We start from the raw sequence: 25,541 nt of genomic DNA on the forward strand, positions 1-25,541 counted from the left end.
GGGCTCCCACCGCCCAGCAGCACGGGGCGGGGGCCAGGGCTCCCACCGCCCAGCAGCACAGGGGTCCAGGGCATGCAATTTCTCAGAGCACACTCCCTTCAGGCTGCTGACGGCGAGCCCGTGCACAGGGGGCCCGGCTCGTGCTGCAGCCCGAATGCGGCCTCCGCTCGGTCTTACCCCGGGAGTCCTACAGAGCTTACATGGGCTAGCTGTCCAGCTGCAGCGGGGGAGAGAGAAGGTCCTTCAGTTAGACATGCACCCTCTGCTCCGAGGTGCTCTCTTTGAGAAGCCATAAACAGAAAGAAAATCTACTTCTCTTTATTGCTGGTACACTGTGGTGTCCAACTCTTGTTATCCCAGTTTGGAGGAGTCCAGCCATGCATTCGAGAATGATCAAAGAAATAAAACTGCTTACAAAACAACAGAAGGGAAAAGCCCTCATCATCACATCTGCTGGAGTTGTTTATTAGCACCAGGCTTTGGGACTAGCGCTTTATATTCACCCAACTGAAAAGAAGAACCTTGTGCAATTACTACCAAGAGATTCAAACCACACTGATAGTGGGAAAGGGACGTCTGTGGCTTCGTGGTCCTAACTGTGGTCCGTCCACGGCACCAAACCCCAGACAGGCACTCTGGAGCAAGCAGAGTGCCACAGTCCACGCTTACCCACAGGCCATCGCTCTCTGCTGCCCCCCAAGGACACACTCCCCGATTCTGATGTGAAAGCGAAAAGTAGCTCATACTTCACCCTTCTTTTTCCACAAAAAATACACCAGTTTTTTTATTCCTTTCCTCCCCCCATTTTCTCCCCCACTTCACCCCCCCCCCAGCACTGTTTCTTACCCAGTATAATCCGGTTTAGAGTTTCTCCTTCTATAGAGGACAGCCAGGATCATGCTGATGACCAGAGTGAGACCTAGGACCACAGCAGTAACTATACCCACCACCACCCAAACTGGAAACACGGGCAAGATCTCTAGAGAGAAAGAACAAAATCGTTTTAAGGTACTTTCCTACCAAGAGAAGAAGTGGGATTTTATTATATTGATAATAAAGTGCTTTAGCAGTTTCCACTTCCTCTTTCATTGTCCACATTACAAACTCCTAGTGTCTAAATGATGAAGCACAAATATTAACGGATGAAGAATGAGCTACAGAGCGAAGCATTTCTACGCACACAATCCCTCCCTCTCAATGCTCTAAGGTCAGAGAAATTCCAGGGGTGTGAATTTACCTCAATTGGCTCTCCAACAAAGCAGACTTTGTCTCAAAAGGAGACACCAGAACCTGCATTTCCTGCTTACTTTCCAAAAAAGGGAAGAAAAAAACTGTCCTGCTTCTGCAGATGTGAAAACTTTCTCTCGGGGAATATGGAAGCAGTATTAATCTTCTTTCCCACTGCCCACCCCACCCAACCACCGTGCATTCGGTCTGACTTCTAATTAATACTAAAGAATGCACACTGCTGAATTTGGATCAGCGGGCTCCAGATGAAGAACCTGGCTAGTCCAGCTGGAGAAGCAGGGGCGCCCTGAACGTGCTCGTGTGAGCGAGCCACAGGTCCACGGGGACAGGAGGCTCAACTGTAGTACAAACACACTCCTTCCCAACACACCCGGAAATGTAAGTCTTGCTCTCCACCTAAACCTGAGATAAAAGGGACTGTGTCACCACTGCCAAAATACCCAAGGAAGTACCTTTCTCTACGACATAGAGCCTAATGTGTCCTGGCTGGGCAACAATGTCAGGAGGGTTTTTGACGTCACAAATATAGGTGCCATTGTGTATAAACTGCATGTTTTCTATGTTGATTGACGCATCTTTCTTGTCGAGGTCTCCAGCCCAGCTGATTCTGTCCTTAAATGGTGGGTAATTCCCAGGATACGCTTGCCCTTGGGAGTAGTGGAAAAACTGCAGTTAGAAAAAAAGAACACATGAGCTCTTCTCAGTGGCAGGCACTCTAAACTCTGTAACAGGCATGCTGTGGAAGGTTCTTTTCAAAAGACTTCACAGAGAAAGAAATACAACTTCATATGACAAGTGAGCTATGGAATAGAAGCCAGACCAGAGTTTAGAAATCACAGGGTTTGACCCTATTTCAGTTGAAGAAATAAACCCATGTATCATCTCAAATCTTCTCAATATGCCACTGATGAAGTGATTACTCCCCATTTCTCATACATAAGGAAAAGGAGACTGAAGGAAGCCATTTGCTCAAGGTCACAGTGATAACAGGGTGGATCCAAAGTCAAAGTCAGGACCATCTGACCCTTCAGAGCCAGTGACCACACCATGACTGAGCCTGTAAATCCAAATGTTTCAGTCTGAATTCACGAAGTTTACCATTTAGTTCTACAAAGACCTGAAGTAAGCAAAGCCTAAAGTTCAAAGATCAGTTAGTTAATCTGATGGGCTTCTCCCTCTTATGTATTGGTTTCCTAGGGAAATGTTACGGGTGTGTGAGAGGAAGCCCAGACACCCCAATGTCCTCGCTTCTCTTTGAAGATTCCGCCTTCAGCTAACTTTCCTCACACCTGCTTTTAGCAAAGGAACTCATTTCTCAAAGAAACCTTGTCAAGCCGAGCACCTTGGAAGCTAGGTATGGTCTAATGGGTGGGGGATCTATCCTGATACTTGGCTTCAATCCCAGCAGCTCTGCAGGGGGCTTGATGCCTTTCTTGTTATTCACAGGTACGATGATAGTGGGCCAGGGGAAGAAATCAGCATTAGTCAAACACAAGCTCCATGGTAACTCAAACAGAACATTTTTAGAACCCTCTGAGCACAGTGAATCCTCTGTGTGATTTAAGGACATTGATATTTTGGTAACTCCCCAACCCCTCTCTCCACCTGTGGTGTTCCCCTGAGCTCTGAATCCTCACCCAGCTGCCTACTCACTTTACAACCCAGCTGCCCCACCTCCAAGTTTGTCACCTTCACCTTCCATCTGTGTGTCCCATCTCAACTGGTGGATGAGTGCATCTCCCAAACCATAAATCCCGGAGTAATCCTTGATTCCTCTACCTTCCTTCCCATCCAGTTAACCTACTAATCCTGTCAATTCTACCTCTTAGTTTTTCTCTTCTCTCTATTGAAGTTCCACTGATAATACATCATTTCATGCTCTCATCATCTTGGACTGTGGCCTCTTAACTGCTCTCAACCTTCTCTAATCCACCCTCCATGATGCCTAAATGATCACTGGAAAATATTAATAGTAATAATTATATTATTATTATTACCATTTATCAAGCATATACCCTGTGCTTAATATAACCTATATGCTTGTTAAGAACAGCAAGCATTCTTATTTCCTGGGGTGGAAAAGAAGTGGGAGCAGATAGGGAAGGATAGGACCAAAAAACCCCCACAAGATTCAAGATTTAAAAATTGGGTCCTTAGACAAACACAACTACCCAAAAGAACTAGCAAAGAAGGTAAACAAAGGGGAGAGAAGATGACTTCCAGTTTAGATATGGGGACCCTGATTCCACAGACCAGAAAAGCCATCTATGGTATGTCAGGCTTGAATTTTCCTGGAAATCTGTAAAAACCAAAGCATCCAGCTCATCTTATTAAATATATTCTGATACTTTCGAGTTAAAAGATCTTATATCAATAGCTAAGCATTCTGGAATTACCTGTAATCAGGTTGGTATGTAAGTATAAATTGATTATCCTAATATGCTCATGAAAAATACAGCATGTTCTTTATATTAAGTCTTAAAGACTTGCCTCAACCCACTTGACAAGAATGTTTTGAGCATAAATGGAGCCAACTATTTGAGAGAAAGTTATTACCACTGGGTGTCTTCCTGGTGATGTTTTATTTCCTATAGACTAAACAATGCCCCTCACATCCACTCTTACCGAAGACTTCAGTTGGGAAACCTTCACAGGTTTGGACTCTCTCTCTCTTTTTTTAAAGATTTTATTTATTTATTTATTTATTTGATGGAGAGACACAGCATGAGAGGGAACACAAGCAGGGGGAGTGGGAGAGGGAGAAGTAGGCTTCCCGCAGAGCAGGGAGCCCGATGCGGGGCTCGATCCCAGGACCCTGGGATCATGGCCTGAGCCGAAGGCAGACGCTTAACGACTGAGCCACCCAGGCGCCCCAGTTTGGGCTCTCTTGAGTAAACTTATGTGCGCTTGATTTTGCGTCTATAGGAAGCAGGTTCTGCACCGGGACCACGTTCACATGAAGCAGCAGACTGTTTCCCCATGACATTTGCATGATTCCTGCTCTCACTCACTCCTGTGCTACCTTATACAGAATCACACCCAGCTGTACCCAGTGAGTAAGTTATCTAAATCTACACTCCTGGACTTGATCCCAGCCTTCCTTCCTTCTCAGGCATAACACGCAGGGCATCTTCCTTTTTTATGCACATCCTGGGGGACACAGGTCCACTTAAGAATTTGGAAGTCAGGGGGCACCTGGGTGGCTCAGTTGGTTAAGCAACTGCCTTCGGCTCAGGTCATGATCCCGGAGTCCTGGGATCAGGTCCCACATTGGGCTCCCTGCTCAGTGGGGAGCCTGCTTCTCCCTCTGACTCTCTCCCCTCTCACGCTGTTTCTCACTCTCTCTCTCTCTCAAATAAATAAATAATCTTTTTTTTTTTTAAGAGGAAGATCTTTTTTTTAAAAGATTTTTATTTATTTATTGAGAGAGAGAATGACAGAGAGAGAGCATGAGAGGGTGGAGGGTCAGAGGGAGAAGCAGACTCCCTGCTGAGCAGGGAGCCCGATGCGGGACTCGATCCCAGGACTCCGGGATCATGACCTGAGCCCAAGGCAGTTGCTTAACCAACTGAGCCACCCAGGCGCCCAAATAAAATCTTAAAAAAAAAAAAAGAATTTGGAAGTCAGGTATATATATTCCAACCCAGTGCAACAGAGATTTTCTTTTGGAGACTTATTTCAACAGAAAATATGTAGCTTTGATGACATCGCATATGAAAATGAAGCCACTTAGGTTCAACATAAAAATGGTTTTATTCCAGGGGCTACAGTCATCTCTATACACACCCCAAGTTCTCCCAAAGGAGACCCTCAGGAACTCATGATGTAGAAATAATGGACAGGTAGTCACTCTGTTCTTTCAGGAAAGGCATCAAGGGGAAATTCTTAGCACAAATACTCTCAGCAAAAAAAGACACTCAAAACTTCCACAGATGAACAAACAGCAGCTTCTAGAGTTTCTAGACCATGCATTCTCAACAGGGGTGACATCTCTCACAGTGGGGGCAAATACTGGCCCTAAGGGTAAAGAAGGATAAAAAAAAATCTTACTCTTTTTACAAAATAAAGCACAAATGAAGATGTAACAGTATATCTGTGGTCTTAAAATTTCATAGAAGGGGGAAAGAAATTTGGAGAGCATGTTTCAAAAAGATTCCTTAGGAAGGTGATAATGAATAAAAAGACTGAGAAACACTGCTTTAAGCAATCCCTAAAGCCTAGAGACAGTAAATATTATTAACAAATTTTTCCATCTGAGATAGAAAGGATATATAAGGGAAATAACAGCAACTAGAGGGAAACAAAACAGGGTTTGAACAATTCCAGCTTGTATGGTGTGACCTTGGGTAGGTCATGACCCTCTGAGCAGTTTCCCGTGCCCCCCAAATCTGTAGTGGGGAAAACACTTGTTCCTCGCGAGGGTGAGGAAGCGATGTGACAGAGGCATGTGGGGGGCTCAGCATCCAGACGATGCTTAACAATGTAACTCATCATCATGCAGAAGAATTTATCTCAAAGAGAAGTGGCAGACTCTGTCCCTGACGCGGACCGACACCCTGAAATGTGAGACCCTGCTAAAGCACGTCCATGTGCAGATGGAACAACAGAAACAGGATAAACTGTGCAAGTTAGCACTGCAGGAGCCAGACGTGGTCCTGAGCACTTGAACAATCCTCCGTGACCCTCATAGCAGCCCCAGGGGGAGGTCTGCTCATCCCCATCTTCCAGACAAGAATCAGGTTGGTTGGGGCGCCTGGGTGGCTCAGTCATTAAGTGTCTGCCTTCAGCTCGGGTCATGATCCCAGGGTCCTGGGATCGAGCCCCGTGTCGGGCTCCCTGCTCCGCGGGGAACCTGTTTCTCCCTCTCCCTCTGCTCCTCCCCCTGCTTGTGCTCTCTTGCATGTTCTCTCTCTAATAAATAAACAAAATCTTTTAAAAATAAGTTAAAAAAAGATAATAATCAGGATGGCCAGTCCACGTGAAGCACCCCACTGCTCAGCTAGCACTCAGCTACTGACTGACTAATCTTCCTGTCAGCTCTCTGGGGCTCGTCTTTGTTCTGCCCCTCACCTTAGTCTGAAGTCCCCCACATACCATTCCTATCCCTAATTGTTCCCGGGGGAGGACACAGCGTTCTGAGGACCCTACATAGCCCCTGCACAGTAAGTTTCCAGGACTACTGCTGAATCAGATGGACCACAAATCAAAAAACTTCATACTTAAATCAGAAAGGAGTGTGTGTGTGTATAAAATAGGAATACTTCAAAGAAATACAAATAAAAATGGGACAAATGAAAGCTGAAATGTGGAGGATAAACCATGATTAGTCAGCCAGGTCAACTAGAAGCTACTCTAGTTGTCAAAGAGAACTTATGGAAGAGAAATTCCATAAGGGGATTTGATGGAGAAGAATAGGGGGCTGGAAAGAGGAGAGCGCCATCCATGTAAAGCCAAGGAAATAACTGCATTTAAGGGATGCTGAACTTATTTTTTTCCTGGAGAGTTTGAAGCTAGAGAAGGGCCCTGGAATCTACGTGTCAACACACTCGTGTGGGAAGTGAACCATCAGAAGAATGGATATTCGTTATACCACAGCAGTGAAGAACCCGGGAGGAAGGCTCAGCAGGAGGAAGTGAGCATTCTTACCGACACAGTGGTGTCGGTCCCCTCTGGCTGGAAGCTCCAGGAGACCGAGGTCAACGTGCCGGTGGTGTTAGTGGACTTGAACTTGCATGTCAGCTTCCCTTGTGTCCCATTTGCCACGAAGATTTCTTTTGGTGTATATACCTCCAAGGCTGATGCATCAGTGGTCACTGGAGAGAGAAGAACAAGGAAAGCTTGAGTAGGATTTAGCATAAATACCACAGTGCATATCTATTAGAGAAGACAACAAAGATAATGAGAAAGTTATTTGATATATAAAATATATCTGTTGCCATTGTGTACCATTGTGTACCATTGTGTACTACACATTTCTGGCCGAAGAGTCCACAGCCAGGTACTTCCAACAAGCAGGATAAACTGCTGACCGTCTGGGATTCTGTTTTTGTTTTTCAGTAGGAAGATATTTTCACTAGTTCAGCTATACCTAATGTTTGTTTTCTTTTAAATTAACAGATTTTATTTCTTAAGAGTAGTTTTAGGGTTACAGAAACACTGAGCAGGAAGCAGAGGGTTCCCATCTACTCCCTCACTCCCCGCCCCCACCAAGTTTCCCCTATTAGTAACATCTTTTCTTAGTGTAGTACGTGTTGCAATTGATGAATCAATATCGTTACATTATTGTTAATGAAAACTCATCACTGACATTAGGGCTCACTCTGTGTTACACATTTCACAGGTTTTGACAATGTATCCACTATTATAGTAAAACACAGAATCATTTCACTGTCCTAAACATCCCCTGTGCTCCACCTATTCACTCCTCTCCACCCTCCCCCTCAATCCCTGGCAACCACTGATCTTTGTACTGTTTCTTTATGTTTGCCTTTTCCAGACCACTATATAGCTGGAACCATACAGCAAATGTAGCCTTTTCAGATTAGCTGCTATCACTTAGCAATATTTATTTAAGTTTCCTCCATGTCGTTTTATAGCAAGACAGTTCATTTCTTTTTACTGTTGAATAATGTCCATTTTATGGATATCCACCTCTCGGAGGACATCTTGGTTGCTTCCCTGATGGTCTATTTTTAATAATGCAGAGGGCCTATTTTTTTTCACTTCTTTAAATAGTTCTATTTACCTGTTAAATTTCAACTGCTAGCACACTGAACTTTTCTCACCTTCCATATTCATTGCAATTAAAGCTATTCTAGGTAAGGTATCACTTCACTTAAAGCCATATTTAGGGGCATCTGGGTGGCTCAGTCATTAAGCATTGGACTCTGGAGTTCAGCTCAGGTCATAATCTCGGGGTCTTGGGATCAAAACCCCCACTGGACCTTGTGATCAGTGGGGAGCCTGCTTGAGATTTTTTCCCTCTCCCTCTGCCCCCCACCCCGCTCTAAAATAAATAAATCAATCTTAAAAAGAAAAGAAAAAGAAAAAAGCCAGGGGCACCTGGGTAGCTCAGTTGATGAAGCCAGTCCAGTCGGGCTCCCGGCTCAGTGGGGAGTCTGCTTTTCCCTTGGCCCCTCCCTGCACCCCGCCCCCCACTTGTGTGCACGTGCGCACACGCTTGCGCTCTCTAGGGCAAAAATAAATAAAATCTTTTTTTTTTTTTTTTAAAGATTTCATTTATTTATTTGACAAAGAGAGACAATGAGAGAGGGAACACAAGCAGGGGGAGTGGGAGAGGGAGAAGCAGGCCTCCCGCAGAGCAGGGAGCCCGATGCGGGCCTCGATCCCAGGACCCCGGGATCATGACCCGAGCCGAAGGCACACGCTTAACCGACTGAGCTACCCAGGCGCCCCAAAAATAAATAAAATCTTTAAAAAAAAGCCATGTTTATTGTTTAACTGACCCTTTTCCTATAAGGGATTTAAGGCAAAAAACATGCACAACATATTTTGCTTTCCTTAATGAAATGGTATCTACTGTTACATTTCAGGGTGCTTGATACATAGGTATTCAAGAACTAGCTGACCACGCTGGGTCATATTTTCACTTCACCCATTGAGTTTATTCAGTTAGCCTAAGCCCAGAAATAGTCATTAAAATGTCTATCACTTATAATATAAAAATAGCTCCTTTTTTCAAATCTGTAAGCAGAGCCAACTGTAAGAATTTTAAGGATTGCTGCTAAAATAAAATAATCTTCACTCAAAAAAGACACTTTCATGGATTAAATGAAGGTTAGAAAAAAAATTATTTAGCCTAAAAATGAAACCAATTAAAGCTAACGTAGAAAAGATTATCTTCCAAATAAGATATTATTTATTTATTTATTTTAAGATTTTATTTATTTGACAGAGACACAGCGAGAGAGGGAACACAAGCAGGAGGAGTGGGAGAGGGAGAAGCAGGCTTCCCGCGGAGCAGGGAGCCGGACGTGGGGCTCGATCCCAGAACCCTGGGATCATGACCTGAGCGGAAGGCAGACGCTTAACGACTGAGCCACCCAGGCGCCCCTAAGATATTTTTTTAAAGACATAGTTTGGAAAGAATACATGTCTGCAGTGTCCCAATTATTCCTAGAATGTAACAGATGAGCAGAATAAGGAAGGGTACTGTCTGTCACCCAGGATTGATGATCATATTCAGAATTTTTTCTTCCTGAGATCTTAACCATGACTCTAGGCCAAGGAGAACAAGAGTACTCCCCCAGTCCTCCCAACCATCTTCCAAATGTTTATTCTCAGGACACAATGGGCACTTTTGGCTATTCTTTTAAATAAACTGATAGCCACACTGCATCAAGCAGATTTTTTCTGCTAAAGAGGGTGGATTATTATTATAGAGAACAATGGATTATTATTTGTGGTCCAAACCTCAAAACAAGCCCTTCTTTCAAACAAGAAGCAAACAAAAGACGTTCCTTGCCATTGTGGGTAGGCAGAAAAGCAGCCCCAAGGCATCTGAGTTCAAAATGAGGGACAAAGCACAAGACCAGGCGATCTGACCAGCTCATTCCAGGAAGTAGCACTGGTTTCTAATCCTTATTTACTCCGTGTCATTTTGACTAGTTTTCTCCACGGTGGTGAGCACTGCAAGGGAAGCCAGACTACAAAGTCAATAAATAAAAGTCTCCTCAAGGGTTTTCTTAAACCAGATCCCTGCCTCAAGGCTGGCTTGCAAAATCTGACACCTGAGAGGTTATTTAAAGACGGAACTAGGCCAAGTGTCCAAGTTTACAGTCACTGAATTTTGACCATAAAGACTAACCAAATCCCTAAATGGCTTTTAGACAATCTATCTGAGACAGACTCAATTATATGAGAGCTGGTTAATAAACAAGTGACTTAAAAAAAAGGGGGGGGGGGGCGCCTGGGTTGCTCAGTCATTAAGCGTCTGCCTTCAGCTCAGGTCATGGTCCCGGGGTCCTGGGATCAAGCCCTGCATCGGGCTCCCTGTTCGGCAGGAAGCCTGCTTCTCCCTCTCCCTCCCCCGTTTGTGTTCCCTCTCTCGCTGCGTCTCTCTCTGTCAAATAAATAAAATCTTAAAAAAAAAAAAAGTCACTCTTTGGCTAATTAGGACATGCAGCTCTTATTGCCAGGATTATGAATTCCAACTCTGGCCAATCAACAGTTCCAAAAAAAATAAAATGGCTCCATACATAGCTAGTTAACATCTTCTCATCCCTGGCTCTCTCTCTTTCTCACCAGCACTACCCTTGTCCCAGTTCTTGGGAGATCCCATTAGTCTTAAAATGAACCTTCCAAAGCCCTAGTCTCTTTGTGTATCTTCTCTTTTCCTATAATATCATCCTCAGGCCTATCCCAGCCACCCATTCCCACATCCTACCCTAGGCCAGGGCTTCTCAGCCTCTGCACTGTTGAAAACTGGGCGTCACTGTTCTCTGCTCAGGGGCTGACTTATGCATGACAGGATGTTTAGCACAGTCCCTGGCCTCTACTAGATGTCAGTGGTATCTGACCCCTTCCACTTGTGGTAACCAAAAATGTCCCCAGACACCGAAACATCTTCTCAGGGTCAAACTGCCCATGGTTGAGAACCATGGCCTGAGACCCTATTATTAATATGAGCACCCCCTCCACATCTCAGGCTTCTCTACTCCCTGACTCCACCTCCTGTCTTTCCAGAGCACTTCTCCCAATACCCTGAGACTTTGTTGATCCTTCAGCCGCAACAGAACGTAAAATCCATCAACCCTCCAGTCTCTACGGTCTCTCATGCTCAGCACGTCTTCATTTTGTCCTACTCAGACTGGTTCCATGGTGCATGACTGGACTCATCCCCCGACTCTCTCCCCTCCGTGCACACTCCCGGCCAGACCTCAACCCAATCCTCTACCCCCTCTGCATCCCACCAAGGGAGTGGACTATAGATGGAGAAAAGCACACAATCCCATTGACTGGTCTCACCTGAAATTCAGGACCAGTAACTTCAAAGGGGGCTCTTAATGCTGCCCAGCAATCCTTCCCCATTTCCCTAGTCCATCTACTTGCCACTCTCTGAGAGGACTATTTCATACCTTCCTCTCGAACCTCGACTTTCCACCCAAGACTGTGCTTCCTATTTCACTGAGAAAACAGAATCAATCAGAAGAGAACATCCCCGGTTCCCCAACTCCCTGCGGCTGCGCCCACAAACTCTTCCCTTCCACCACCACAGGGAAACATCTGCGCTCCTCTCCAAGGCCGCCCCACTGTGTACAGGACCTCATCTTCTCTTGCCTAACTAAGGATGTCAATCCAGCAATTCTCCCTCTTTCTCCGGAATTTTTTACTCTCTCCTGAGTTACTGCCATCAGCCACATAACTGCCCACATTTATATTTATATCCCAGCTTTAAGGGAAAAAATCTTGACCCTGCATCTCCCCACCTCGATGGCTGTTTTGTCCTCTTCTATTTTACAAATCTTGAAAGGATAGTCCATGCTCACTGTGCCCAATTTCTCTCCTTCCATATTCTCTTGAATAAACCCAACTGAGGCTTTTATTCCCAGTACTCCACTAAAACTCTTCTGGTTAAACAATCCGATGACTCCATGTGGCTAAATCAATAGTCAATTCTCAAACCTCAACATCTGACACAGTTGATCGATCCCCACTTGGAACAACTGTTTTTTCTCAGTTTGACTTCTGAAACATCACTCTTTGGTCCTCTTCTTATCTCATTGCCTGCTCCTTTTCTAGTTCTCCTGACCTCCATATGCTGGAGAGTTCCAGACCCTTCCGCAGACCTCTTATCTCTTCTCTTGATGGTCTCACCTAGTTTTAAGGCTGTAATTATCTCCTAAATGCTGATGACCCCTGTATGTACACACACACACAAATGTCTATGAACAACCTCACTTGGATCTAACTGGCATCTCAAATTTAATATGTCCAAATTGAATTTCCGATTCCCACTCTCAAACCCACCGTTCCATGGCCTCTTCCGTTTCAGTAAATGTCAGCACCAGCCTTCCAGGGGCTGAGGCTTCCTGACACCTCTCTCTCTCTCACAACTCACCTCCATGCTATCACAAAACATGTTGTGTCTACTTAGAAACATCTCTCAAAAGTGATCTCTCCCTGCCTTGCCCCATGCCGCCATCTTGGTCCAAGCCATATCATCTTTCACTTGGGCTATTTCAGTGGCTGCCTAAACTGGTGTCTCTGCTTCCACCTTCACCCACTTAACTGCAGCCAATCCATGGGGAGGCCAGAGAGATCTTTTTAAAATACATATCAGACCGTATCATTCCTCTGCTCAAAATACTCCAAGGGTTCTCCACATTCGCCAGGACCAGGCTCACAGGCCCACAACTCTAGCCCAACTAGGAGCCCAACTCGTCTAGCCTCCGCTCAGACCTCGCCTCTCCATCTTCTCCCTCAGCCACGCTGCAGCAGGCACCCTGGTCACTTTGTTGCTCCTCTGCCCGCGATGAGTGCCCCCAAATACAGAGAACACGAAGGACAAAGAGATGTGAGGTATCCCGGGGAGTTGTGATGCCGTGAGACAAGGGCTGAGGAAGCCCCCGTCGGGAGGGCTGAGGCCGGCGCTCTGCCCAGCTGCGCAGTGGCCTCCCTTGCTTAGAAGCCCGCGGTTGGCCAAGCACAGCGCAGCCCGTTCTGAGCACCTGCGATGAGCAAGAATGGGCTGTGCCCTGTGGGCAACGGCAGGCACGGTGTGGGTAAAGGACAGGTTTCTCTCCCGCTGCATGCCCTGCGGCTCAGCAAGGGATGAGCTCACTGGTTTCTTAAACAACTCGGAATGGTTTGCTCTGTCCAGCCTCTCCCCACCCCCACCCCCCAGTCACTAGGAGTATTATGGAAATACATAGTAAAATCATTGTGGAATTCAGATGGCTTGTCTTCACAGTCATGAAAGAGAGTTAGCTAAAATGGCTAAAAATGCAATTGTACACGGAGATGTGGAGAAACTGGTGTTGTAAACCCCATCGCTCCACGCCACTGGGGCCTGGAATCCCAGTCTGAATGAGATATTAAGTAGGGATCTTTTAGGCCTAAGATTTAGGTTAGTGGCAAATATTGCTGTGAGAATTATTAAAGCTTTAATTCAAAATTCAGATGGGGAAAAGTCTCCTGTTGAATCCTGGAAAAACCAACTGCCTCAGGAATAAAAACACAGAAGTGAAATGAAATGAAATAAAAAGAGAAGTGACATATAAACGTTTTTTATATCCTGCCGACTTTGGATTCTGAATTATATATTAACTTACATGTAAATTTCAAAATGGTTTAACAGGCGCTGAGCTTACTTTCTTCCTGGGGGAAGGAATCCTGCTAAGTTACACTCGCATTCAAAGGGCAAGAAATGGAACGAGGACAACCCTTCTTGTAGATCAATTCAAATGAAAAGCCTGAAAAATCATTTGACGAGGAATCAAAAAGTTTGTAGAATCAACTCACCAGGGGTCATTCTACAGTAATCAAATATGATACCCAAAATTTGATATTCTTCTTTTTTGGATGGAGAACCACAACAGCTCAGGAAAAAAACAAAGCAACAAAACAACATCCATTGCAACCACAAAGAAAAAAGCAAATTCAAGAATAGTTTGGCCAAGAGTCTATTTCTTGACATGATCGATTTCTTTTTTTTTTTAATTATTTTTTTAAGAAAAAAATTTTTTTTTGATAGGGGGATAGAGAGAGAGCACAAGCAGGGGGAGCGGCAGGAAGAGGGAGAGGGAGAAGCAGGCTCCCTACCGAGTAGGGAGCCCGACGTGGGGCTTGATCCCAGGAACTAGGGATCATGACCTGAGCTGAAGGCAGATGCTTAACCCACTGAGCCACCCAGGCTGGCACCCTGACATGTCCTATTTCAGTATCTTGAATTACTGAAGTCATGCAATGTCAATAATGCCTCCTAATTAACATGCCCAATGGTCTTACGCCAAGTAAATTCAAACTCTCATACCATAAAATCATTTGAAATACACTGGAATAGCATTATTATGAATGAATAAACACTTTCAAGGCCTAGACAGGGGCCCCAAAACTTAACGATGGATGCAGTTCCTTGTCATATCACTGCTGGTCCGTCTATAGTACCCGGTGTGTAAAAACCTCACCCTTTCAACAACCCCCGCTACGTTTTTCCTTGAAATTGAAAGAAGGCTTTTGTTTTGAAATTTTTTTTGAAACACTTTGATGTTACCAGTATATTCTCCTGCCTAAAAGAGTACAATCAAGCAATTTATTTAAATAGCTTTCTAGCCTATCTCTTGTTGGCTGTTGGTACACAATGTTAATCTGATATCATAATATCTCCTAACACAAGCCTAAATATGACCTTTTAAAACATACTAAAAGAGAAAAACAAAAGAACATGGAACACGATTCAGATGGTGGGTGTTAGTGGAAGAGGGTGGAGGGGGCAAGATGAAAAAGGCACCCACTATTGGTAACATTTGATTTCCTAGGGTAGGTCGTGAGGGCATGGGAGCTCGTTTTAACATTAGCTCTGTAAACTGTACACACACACACTCCTTTGTATATATTTTATTTTTCATAATAAAAATTGTGTTTTTCTAAAGAAAGGAAGACATCAGTAAGCTGATAAGAGACTTGCTTTTTAAATTCCAGAATGTTCCAGAGAAAGCATTCAGCGCAGGATTCCTTCACAGTATCAACTGTGACTCCTACAATCAGGTTGGATAAAGTACAGCCAACGGATGATGTGTGTCAGTGGAAACCATACAGATGCTGGGCCAGAGGCCTCCCATCCTCAGAACAGGGCCACTCTGCTGCCAAAGTGGGCTCCTTTCTTCCATGAATCAGGCTCTCTATTTTGGACCTCTCTCAGCTGGATAGCACAAAGTAAGTGAGACTATTAAAAACATACTCTATTCAATGAACCCTAAATATTAATAAATGGAGCTTTTTGGGGCACCTGGGTGGCTCAATTCATTAAGCGTCTGCCTTTGGTTCAGTCATGGTCCCAGGGTCCTGGGATCTAGTCCTGCATCAGGCTCCCTGCTCAGCAGGGAGTTTGCTTCTCCCTCTTCCTCTGCCCCTCCCCCTGCTTGTGCATGCTCTCTCTCTCTCTAATAAATAAATAAAATCTTTAAAAAAAATAAATTAAGTGGGCGCCTGGGTGGCTCAGATGGTTGAGGTCTGCCTTCGGCTAGGGTCATGATCCCAGGGTCCTGGGATTGAGTCCCGCATTGGGCTCCCTGCTCAGCGGGGAGCCTGCTTCTCCCTCTGCCTCTGTCTCTGATGAATAAATAAATAAAATCTTTAAAAAATTAATTAATTAAGCCTTTCACTTGTCATGAACACACTCCTCTACACTCTGTCTGCAGTTATGCTCCGGGCCTCAATCTAAAAGTGACTTCCTCACAGCCTTTGCCCAAACTCCCCACCCTGTGCTTCCCCCACCCCCACCCCCACATCCTGCCCTGCTCGGCTTGGCCCTGTGAAGGCCCCCCCTTACAGTCTGCTGGAATGACCGTCTGTCTGTAACCAGGAGAGACTAGGGACTGTGTCCACCTTGTTCATCATCATATTCTCATTACCTCACAAATGCCTTTTGTCAATGTGTTCAACAAACATTTGTTTGAAAGTTGGAACAAAGGAAGGAAGGAAAGAAAGAAAGAAAAATAAAACATACCAACTAAACTCAGATAAGCTCAGCCATAAAAAAAATATACTTGCTTCACAACAAATGCCCTTAGGATAATGCCCCAAACACTGTTTGCAGAAATTACTCAGGGCCTAGTTAGGATGCTGACAACTATCTTGGAGGAAGTTTAGATAGGTTTCAAGAGTCTTCTTCCAATCTAGATGAGAGAGTCCCAAAGGAGACTCATCTTTTGAAATGTTCAATAAGAAAGGTGCATGTACTACTTTAAGACCCAGAATAGATAAGACAATCTTGAAAAAGAAAAACAGAACTGGAGGCATCACACTTCTAAACTCCAAGTTATATTACAAAGCTGTAGTGATCAAACCAGTATGGTAGTGACAAAAAAACAGACACACAGATCGACGGAACAGAATAGAGAACTCAGAAAAAAGCCCCACAATCACATGGTCAGTTAATCTGCAACAAAGGAGGCAAGGATATGCAGTGGGGAAAAAGACAGTCTCTTCAACAAATAGTGTTGGGAAAACTAGGTAAGCGGCATGCAAAAGAATGAAACTGGACCACTTTCTCACACCACACACAAAAATAAACTCAAAATGGATTAAAGACCTAAATATAAGACCTGAAACCCTAAAAATCCTAGAAGAGAACCCAGGCAGTAATTTCTCTGACATCAGCTGTAACAACATTCTTCTAGATATGTCTCCTGAGGCATGGGGAACAAAGCAAAATAAACTATTGGAAGTACATCAAAATAAAAAGCTTTTGCACAGCAAAGGAAACAACCAACAAAACTAAAAGACAACCTATTGATTGTCATTTGCAAATGACATATCTGATAAAGGGTTAGTGTCCAAAATATATAAAGAACTGTAACAACTCAACACCAAAAAACCCCACAAACAATCCAATTAAAAATGGGCAGAAGACATGAACAGACATCTCTTCAAAGAAGACATCAGATGGCCAAAAGACACATGAAAAGATGCTCCACATCACTCATCATCAGGTAAACGCAAATCAAAACTACAATGAGATTATCACCTCACACCTGTCAGAACGGCTAAAATAAAAAACACAAGAAACAAGTGTTGGTGAGGATGTAGACAAATAGGAAGCCCTGTGCACTGTTGGTGGGAATGCAAACTGGTGCAGCCACTGTGGAAAACAGTATTGAGGTTACTCAAAAAAATTAAAAATTAAACTACCATATATTCCAGTAACTCCATTACTGGGTATTTACCCCAAAAATATAAAAACACCAATTCAAAGGGATACACGCACCCCTATGTTTACTGCAGCTTTATTTACAATAGCCAAATTATGGAAGCAACCTAAGTATCCATCAATAGATGAATGGATAAAGAAGATGTAGTATATATAATACAATGGAATATTATTTGGCCATAAAAAATGAAATCTTGCCATTTGTAACAACATGAATAGATCTAGAGAGTATAATGCTAAGTGAAATAAGCTAGCAAGAGAAATTTTCAACAAATACCCTATGATTTCACTCATATGTGGAATTTAAGAAACAAAACAAACTAACGAAGGGGAAAAAAGAGAGAGACAAACCAAGAAACAGACTGTTAACTATAGAGAACAAACTGATGGTCACCAGAGGGGTGGGTGGGTGGGGGGATGGAGGAAATAGGTGAAGGGGATTAAGAGTCCACTTATCATGATGAGCACTGAGTAATATATGGAATTGTTGAATCACTATATTGTACACCTGAAACTAATATAACACAGGATGTTAAGTACACTGGAATTAAAATTAAAAAAAAAAAAAACCCTTTATCTTGAAAAAGAATAATAAAAGAGAAGTCTAAAAAAAAACGCTTTATCTTGAAAAAAAATAATAGTAAAAGAGAAGTCTGTGTACTTCCACTAAGACACAGCATTACTAAACTCCTCTCAGAGTCAATTCCTTCCACTCACGATCAGCGTCCAGCCGGCCACATCTCTATCTTTAACCTTTTTTGCACCAACAAAGGTCTTTCTGTTTCTCAAATGAGAGACATTCAAAAGGTCCTGAATCAGGCCAGTCATTAACTGATCATTTGACTCCTTAAAGCCCTGGTATTTCTTCTTTGCCCTCCTCTATGTATGTACTGTTCATCTTTCTTTCCTGCTACCGCTTTTCTTTTTTCAATCAACAATTCATTCTTTCAAACCACACTGAGACTCAGCCTCTGCCCTTAATGGACTGACCGTCTCATGGAGACAAACAAATTTCTACAGTGTGGTGAGAGAGGCACGGTGCCTGACCCCCCCGATGTGCGTGGTGCTAGCACAGACTTTACACAGGCTAAAATGGGGCCCCTGGGTGGCTCAGTTGGTTAGGTGACTGCCTTCGGCTCAGGTCATGATCCTGGAGTCCCAAGATCGAGTCCTGCATCGGGCTCCCCACTCAGTCGGGAGTCTGCTTCTTCCTTTGACCCTACCTCCTCTCATGCACTCTCTCTCTCAAATAAATAAATAAAATCTTTTTAAAAATAAAAATTAATCAATTAATTAATTTTAAAAAGGCCAAAATGTGCAAACGGTCAAGCAGTCAATACAAGTGCCATGGTTGTAGCCAACCTGAACTATGTCATCTACACCAGGTGTCCTAGCATTTCTCAGTTCTTAGCAAACAGATGAAAGTAAAAAATCAGATCATTTTACTTCTGAAAGATTCCAGTGGACTAAAAATGCTCAGCGTAAAGAACATGTTGAGACCTCTGTGGGGCACATCTTATAGATTAAAAAATAACACTCTCACATAGTTCATACTTCTCACATGCTGAAATGGCTTACAAATTTCATTGAAGCAAAAGACCACTGTACTTAAATCTATCTTTCTGAGCTCTCAAATCTTATCGGAAGGTCCACAGTATGTTAGAAGATACTTGAACCACAATTTAATCCAAATCAGAAAAAAACAATACAAAATATTAGAGCCAACAACAGACCATGTGATTGGAAAAGAATATGCCTATGGTCAATGATAAGAAGGGTATTCCTCACCTCCAAAATAAGGCAAAAAGGGTGCAATGGGAAAACCACCACTTACTGAGTGGTCATTATGGGTAAAGCATTACTGAACTAGGGAACATTTCTTATTTTTCCACAACACTGTTGGGTGTTATCTACTGGGCAGAAGCTCAGAGAGGCTAAGAAACTTGCCCGAATCACTTATCTGGCAAATGTGGACCCAAAAGTGAATCTAGGACATTCTGACCCCAAAGCCCAGCTCTTTTCACTATGCTGATTATCAAGCTTTAACTGAATCTTTTATTCAAATAAAGTACGGGTTCTCATGGGGAAAGAAGACAGAGGTAGTTTTCACACACAAGTCAAATAAGATGTACTCAAAACTCACAATAATAAATAAGGCCCAGAACTCCAATACAGCACAGTGGTTCTCGACCTTGGTTGCACATTGGAATCACCTAGAGAGCTTTAAGAAATACTGATGCCTACTGAAACTACTCAAATACTCCGCATGGTAATGATGGATGCATACCCACAGAATGTACAACATTAGAGTGAACCCTAATGTAAATCACGGACTACAGGTGGTTATGATCTATCAGTGCAGGTTCATCGACTGTAACAAATGTACCACTCTGGTAGGGAGGTTGATAATGAGGGAGGCTACACATGCTTGGGAGAATATGGGTATATGGCATACGGATATATAACCTTTCTCTCAATTTTGCTGTGAAAAATAGTCTATTAAAGGCAAATATTGATGTCTGAGTCCCAACTCTAGCCCCCGGAACTCTGCTTAATTGGTGTGAGGTGTGGCCTCGGCGTCAGGATTTTTAAAAAGCCCTCAGGTGATTCTACACTTGTAACCACTGAGCTATCAGCTCCACGTGCACCTGAAGCCTATGAGCCAAGCCTTGTGTGGCATTTGGTTGAGTGTAGGTACCGGTATGTTCCCTTGTAAAACCACATTAGTGCACATACACGGACGTGAGTTTCTTAAAAGATGGGGCAGTGCGCTACTACCATCTTAATCACACACGAGTATACACAGAAATGTATACACAGAAATTACAATAATCTGGGCGCCTGGGTGGCTCAGTTGGTTAAGCGACTGCCTTCGGCTCAGGTCGTGATCCTGGAGTCCCGGGATCGAGTCCCGCATCGGGCTCCCTGCTCAGCAAGGAGGCTGCTTCTCCCTCTGACCCTCCCCCCTCTCATGTACTCTTTCTCTCTCATTCTCTCTCTCAAATAAATAAATAAAATATTAAAAAAAAAAAAAGAAATTACAATAATCCGCTTTATCCTGAAGAATGCATTAGCTGCCGGAATTAACATGGCAGTGGTCTCAAGGTCCCCAAATTATGCCTCTGACTTCGTATCTATGTATGTTGTTCTTCGTTATTATCTTAATAATTGTTAAAAAATAAACTTTAGGGAAAAAAAGAAATGCACATCAAACATTTGAAAGCTCTAAGTCACAGGTGCCAGAATTTCCCAGGAATCTACTGAAGAGAGCTTGAAAACTACTGTTCTGCTTGGTTTTTGAAAGTTTACTACGGAGGTGTAAGACCACAGTCTGCTCCCACCGCAATCGAAAGCTGGACAAACAGACTAACCATAGTTTAACCACACAGGGGAACTGAATCCAATGGGGAAGGAAATACCAAATCCTTTTTAGAGCTACAGGTACTCTCACAGCTGTTGTCTAATCCCTGGTTATCCTTTGGGCATTCTTAATTAAAATGCAAATTTATCCATGCCAATTTTTAAAATTTAAAACCCAGTTTCAAAGCTGCCCCATTACGTCGCCAAGCCCACAGTCCTCGGCATGGCACACTAGACTTCTCAAAGTAACACGGCCCTTTTTGGCTTTATGTTGGCAAGGGCTGTTCCTGGTGAGCTGTATCAGCTTGCTCTCACTTCCCTCAACAGGCCGTGCAGATGGCCCAGCTTCGGGCACATGGCGCGCAGATGCACTGTGAGCTTGGAACGAGGCCCATGTCTAAAATCGTACAGAATCTCAAGACTCCACCCAAACGTGACTTTAGTAAATTCCTCCCTGATCTGACCACCTCTTCTGCCCTGCTACTCAGTATTTCCTGTACATCTCTCTCTGACTGCCGATTACTGAAGCCACACCGTCAAGTGAGAGGCAAAATCTTTTCGGTACTAGTACAGCAATGATCTGGAGCACCCCTCCTAGACTCAAGAACCCTTGAGGGGTGGAGTTACCTCTTACTTGGCCTTCGTGTGCCCAACACACAGGATACTTCCTGGTGGTCACAAAGCCCTCAAAGAACATGTCAGGAGTAAACAAACTGATAACAGCTGAATTTTTAGGATACCTATAATGTGAAGTTATTGTTAATCAAACATATAAGCATTTTTTCCCCTAAAGTAAATTAAAGAAACCAACTTGCCCTTAAATGGATGCTTAACCTCAGTCAACAAGATTAATCAGCACCAACTTAGCACTGCCAGAAAGAGTTCAAAGTGTAAATGCTCACCCTTGGACAGAAAATAAAATATGAGAGAGAACTGAAAACATTTGCCACCCCCCCAATCCTGTTGAGATGCTGCCTTTGTTAGAATAAAATAACAAAAAAGATAAAAAAGATTAGTATCAATCAAACAACTAATTTCCTGAATAGCAAATGAAGGGCTAGCTAGTTCTGTGGGGGATGCAGTCTCATTGGATACTCTGCACGAACATACACATCCGTATGAACGTGTACAAGAGACACCGAGCGCCAGCAATCTGCGGGGTCGGGCACAAGGCAGGACACAGGAAAACGGTCCTCCAAACAGGGATCACAGGCTACCAGGTCTGTACTTGACTTGTTTATTTCACTTCATCTTCCCTAAAAAGTTCCTATGGAGGCCTCTCCTTAAAGTAGCAAATAGACTATCTGTGGTTATTTAAAGTTGAAGTTTGAAAAATGGAGAGGTCAGGGATGTTTCATGGAGAATGCACTTGAAGTTCAGCTATAAGTTTGAGAAGAACCAAGATAGATGGATAGACAAAGAAGACATCCAAATGGCGAAAAGACACATGAAAAAGTGCCCAACATCGCTCAACATCAGGGAAATCCAAATCAAAACCTCAATGAGACACCACCTCACACCAGTCAGAATGGCTAAAATTAACAAATCAGGAAATGACAGATGTTGGTGGGGATGCGGAGAAAGGGGAACCCTCCTACACTGTTGGTGGGAATGCAAGCTGGTGCAGCCACTCTGGAAAACAGTATAGAGGTTCCTCAAAAAGTTGAAAATAGAGCTACCATACAATCCAGCAATTGCATTACTGGGTATTTACCCCAAAGATACAAATGTAGGGATCCGAAGGGGTACGTGCACCCTGATGTTTATAGCAGCAATGTCCACAATAGCCAAACTGTGGAAAGAGCCAAGATGTCCATCGACAGATGAATGGATAAAGAAGACGTGGTATATATATACAATGGAATAGTATGCAGCCATCAAAAGGAATGAGATCTTGACATTTGCAATGACATGGATGGAATTGGAGGGTATTATGCTGAGCTAAATAAGTCAAACAGAGAAAGACATGTATCATATGACCTCACTGATATGAGGAATTCTTAATCTCAGGAAACAAACTGAGGGTTGCTGGAGTGTGGGGTGGGGTGGGAGGGATGGGGTGACTGGTTGATAAGACACTGGGGAGGGTATGTGCTCTGGTAAGCGCTGTGAATTGTGCAAGACTGTTGAATCTCAGATCTGCACCTCTGAAACAAATAATGCAATATATGTTAAGAAAAAAAAAAAGAAGAAGATAGGAGGGGAAGAATGAAGGGGGTTAATCGGAGGGGGAGACGAACCATGAGAGACGATGGACTCTGAAAAACAAACTGAGGGTTCTAGAGGGGAGGGGGCTGGGAGGATGGGTTAGCCTGGTGATGGGTATTAAAGAGGGCACGTTCTGCATGGAGCACTGGGTGTTATGCACAAACAATGAATCATGGAACACTACATCTAAAACTAATGATGTAATGTATGGTGATTAACATAACAATAAAAAATTTAAAAAAAGATAGATGGATAGGAAGGGCATTTTGCAGAGAGAGAAAAAGGAGATGATGTTTACAAATGAACTGTGTAGGTTAATTTGGCTGGAATAGACAAAAGCCTTCAAGTTGAAAAAGCATATTGAGAAGTTGGAACTTGATCCCGTGGGAAGTGGGCACCACCAAGTGTATTTAAGAAGGGCAATATAGTAATAGTGGACTTTTTGGTGGAGATGTGAAAGAAACAGAAAAAGGAGGGAAGGAAGAGGCATCCACTTTTTGGTGGAGATGTGAAAGGAACAGAAAAAGGAGGGAAGGAAGAGGCACATCCCCTCAAAGGATTTTTGTTTGTTTCATTCTACCCCCAACCCTGGAAAAAACAAAAACTCCTAGGTGTGACTCATTTCTAAATCTTTCAAAAGTAACAATGCTACTAACAGACCAAATTATTTGTACATTTATAAGCCTACAAATTGACTTTAGGTATGTGAGGACTATTTTTAAAAAACTAAGTAGTGTATATATCTAATTTCTTTGAAAGAATTTAGAATTCTGCATGGCTATAATTGTCCTATGGCTGCCACAAACTCCTTGAAGTGGTTTTGTTTTGTTTTTACAGATTTTTATTTATTTGAGAGAAAGTGAGAGAGAGCACAAGCGGGGAGAGGGGCAGAGCGAGAAGGAGAAGCAGACTCCCCGCTGAGCAGGGAGTCCAATGCGGGGCTCGATCCCAGGACCCCAGGATCATGACCTGATGCTTAACTGACTGAGCCACCCAGGCGCCCCTCCTTGAAGTTGTTTTGTAACACCACAAGCATTTTGATGGAAATATTGCTAAAATGTATTATCTTTTTTCTGTCTTCATAAAAAGATAATAGAGTGAAGGTCTGCAGAAAAACAATACTTACACACTTTCAAAATATTCCTCCACAAGATAGTTATTAAATACAAAGGGAAAAAATAGTTACTTTACAGTGCAAAAATATGGCAGACACCATCTTAACTAGGGATCAAAGGTGACATCATTAGTAATGGAAAAAATTGGTAAGACATGCCTCCCTGCATCATGCACTGAGAACAGAACGCCAAACATGCATAACCGGAATCATCAGACAAATGCGATGGAGGGGCATCCTGCTATACAATTGGCCTGTACTCTTCAAAAATGTTAATGTAAACGCAAGAAAAAAAGACTCAGGCAGACTGAGGTGACAGAAGGGATCTGACAACTCAAAGAAACTCATGATTCTCTACTATAATGGACATTATTGGGACAACTGGCAACATCTGAGTAACACCAATATATCAGGGAACTGTACTGTATCAATATTAATTTCCTGATTTTCATAATTACATCGTGGTTATGTAAGATAATGCCCTTAGTCTTCAGGAAACATTAAATTACTTAAGGATAGGGGCACCTGGGTGGCGCAGTCGGTTAAGCGTCTGACTCTCAGTTTCAGCTCAGGTCATGATCTTAGGGTTGTGGGATCGAGCCCCGCATTGGGCTCCATGCTGGGTGTGTGGGTGTGGAGTCTGCTCGAGATTCTCTCTCCCTCTCCCTGCTCCTCACGTTTGTGCTCTCTCTCTCTAAAATGGATAAATAAATCTATAAATAAATAAATAATAAAGTACTGAACGATAATGGTCACACACATACACAAAGTATTTAAGGATAAAGGACTGGCATTTCTGCTTTCATATAGTTGAGAAACACACACATGAGGGAGAGGGATTAAGAAAATGTAATAAAATGTTAACATTTGAGAAACCCAGCTGAAGGGTAAATGGTATTCTTTGCATTCTTTTGCACTTTTTTCTTGTCTGTCTGAAATTACATCAAAATAAAAATGGGAAAAAAAAGAATGTAATATTTCATTTAACTGTTTTTTTTTTTGCTATTTGGTAATAGGGCTTGTATGAACGTCAGGAACATAATATAATTTAGTGATGTTTCTGGGGCCACTTGGATATGCAGGGCTATTTGCCCCCATCTAGATGTCCCCAGCATGATTATTTTCGAACTTTGGTAAATGCTTTTAATTATTTACTATCTGCTCCATTCCAATCAAGTCATCAGCTAACGGCAGCTTGCCTTCAGTGGCCCCTCCTGTACCTCCTAATTAATTGCTCTGACCTATTTATAGGCTTGGAAAAACTCACCTAGTTCAGAGTTCATTTTACAGATAAAAGAACTCTGGCCCAGAGAGGGTAAGCAACTGATCCATATTATCAAGAACAGAAAAAGGATTTGAACAACTCCTTTGTTCTTTTTATGACATCATGCTAGTTTGATCAGTGTATAAAATAAGAGGAAATTGTTTCTTTATGAAGAACTGTGTTATGAGTAAAGCTCAAGAACTTGAAGGAACAGACTTTGTCATATTAATCTTAGCTGTCCATCACCCCCCCCCTTGTTTTTGCTTACTTTCAAGTAGACAGAGAAGCCTCTGCAGATTAGTCAAGTGTTGGTGTATTCCAAGATTTCCCCCCAAGCTTACTTTCTTTAAAAAAGAAACCCACATTTCATAGTCTCCAGACATTCTATAGCCTATGGAGTGCCTGGCTGAACTGCCCAAAGTTCAGATTATTACTCACTTAGATTTATAGACGTG

General features: G+C 43.1%; 1 protein-coding gene across 1 annotated transcript in view; it reads right to left on the minus strand.

Annotated features, from left to right (window-relative positions):
- The window catches only part of MPZL1 (myelin protein zero like 1), a 62,697-nt gene that overhangs the window by 15,294 nt on the left and 21,862 nt on the right, over window positions 1-25,541 (minus strand). The window contains exons 2-4 of the mRNA XM_035010911.1: window positions 6,895-7,061; window positions 1,701-1,914; window positions 847-979 (exon numbers count right to left, since the gene is read on the minus strand). Of these exons, the coding sequence (XP_034866802.1) occupies window positions 847-979; window positions 1,701-1,914; window positions 6,895-7,061 (514 nt within the window). The remainder of the gene's footprint in view (window positions 1-846; window positions 980-1,700; window positions 1,915-6,894; window positions 7,062-25,541) is intronic.

Source organism: Mirounga leonina, unplaced genomic scaffold (assembly GCF_011800145.1).
Source record: "Mirounga leonina isolate KUSES-001 unplaced genomic scaffold, KU_Mleo_1.0 Mir_154, whole genome shotgun sequence".
Taxonomy (NCBI): Eukaryota; Metazoa; Chordata; class Mammalia; order Carnivora; family Phocidae; genus Mirounga; species Mirounga leonina.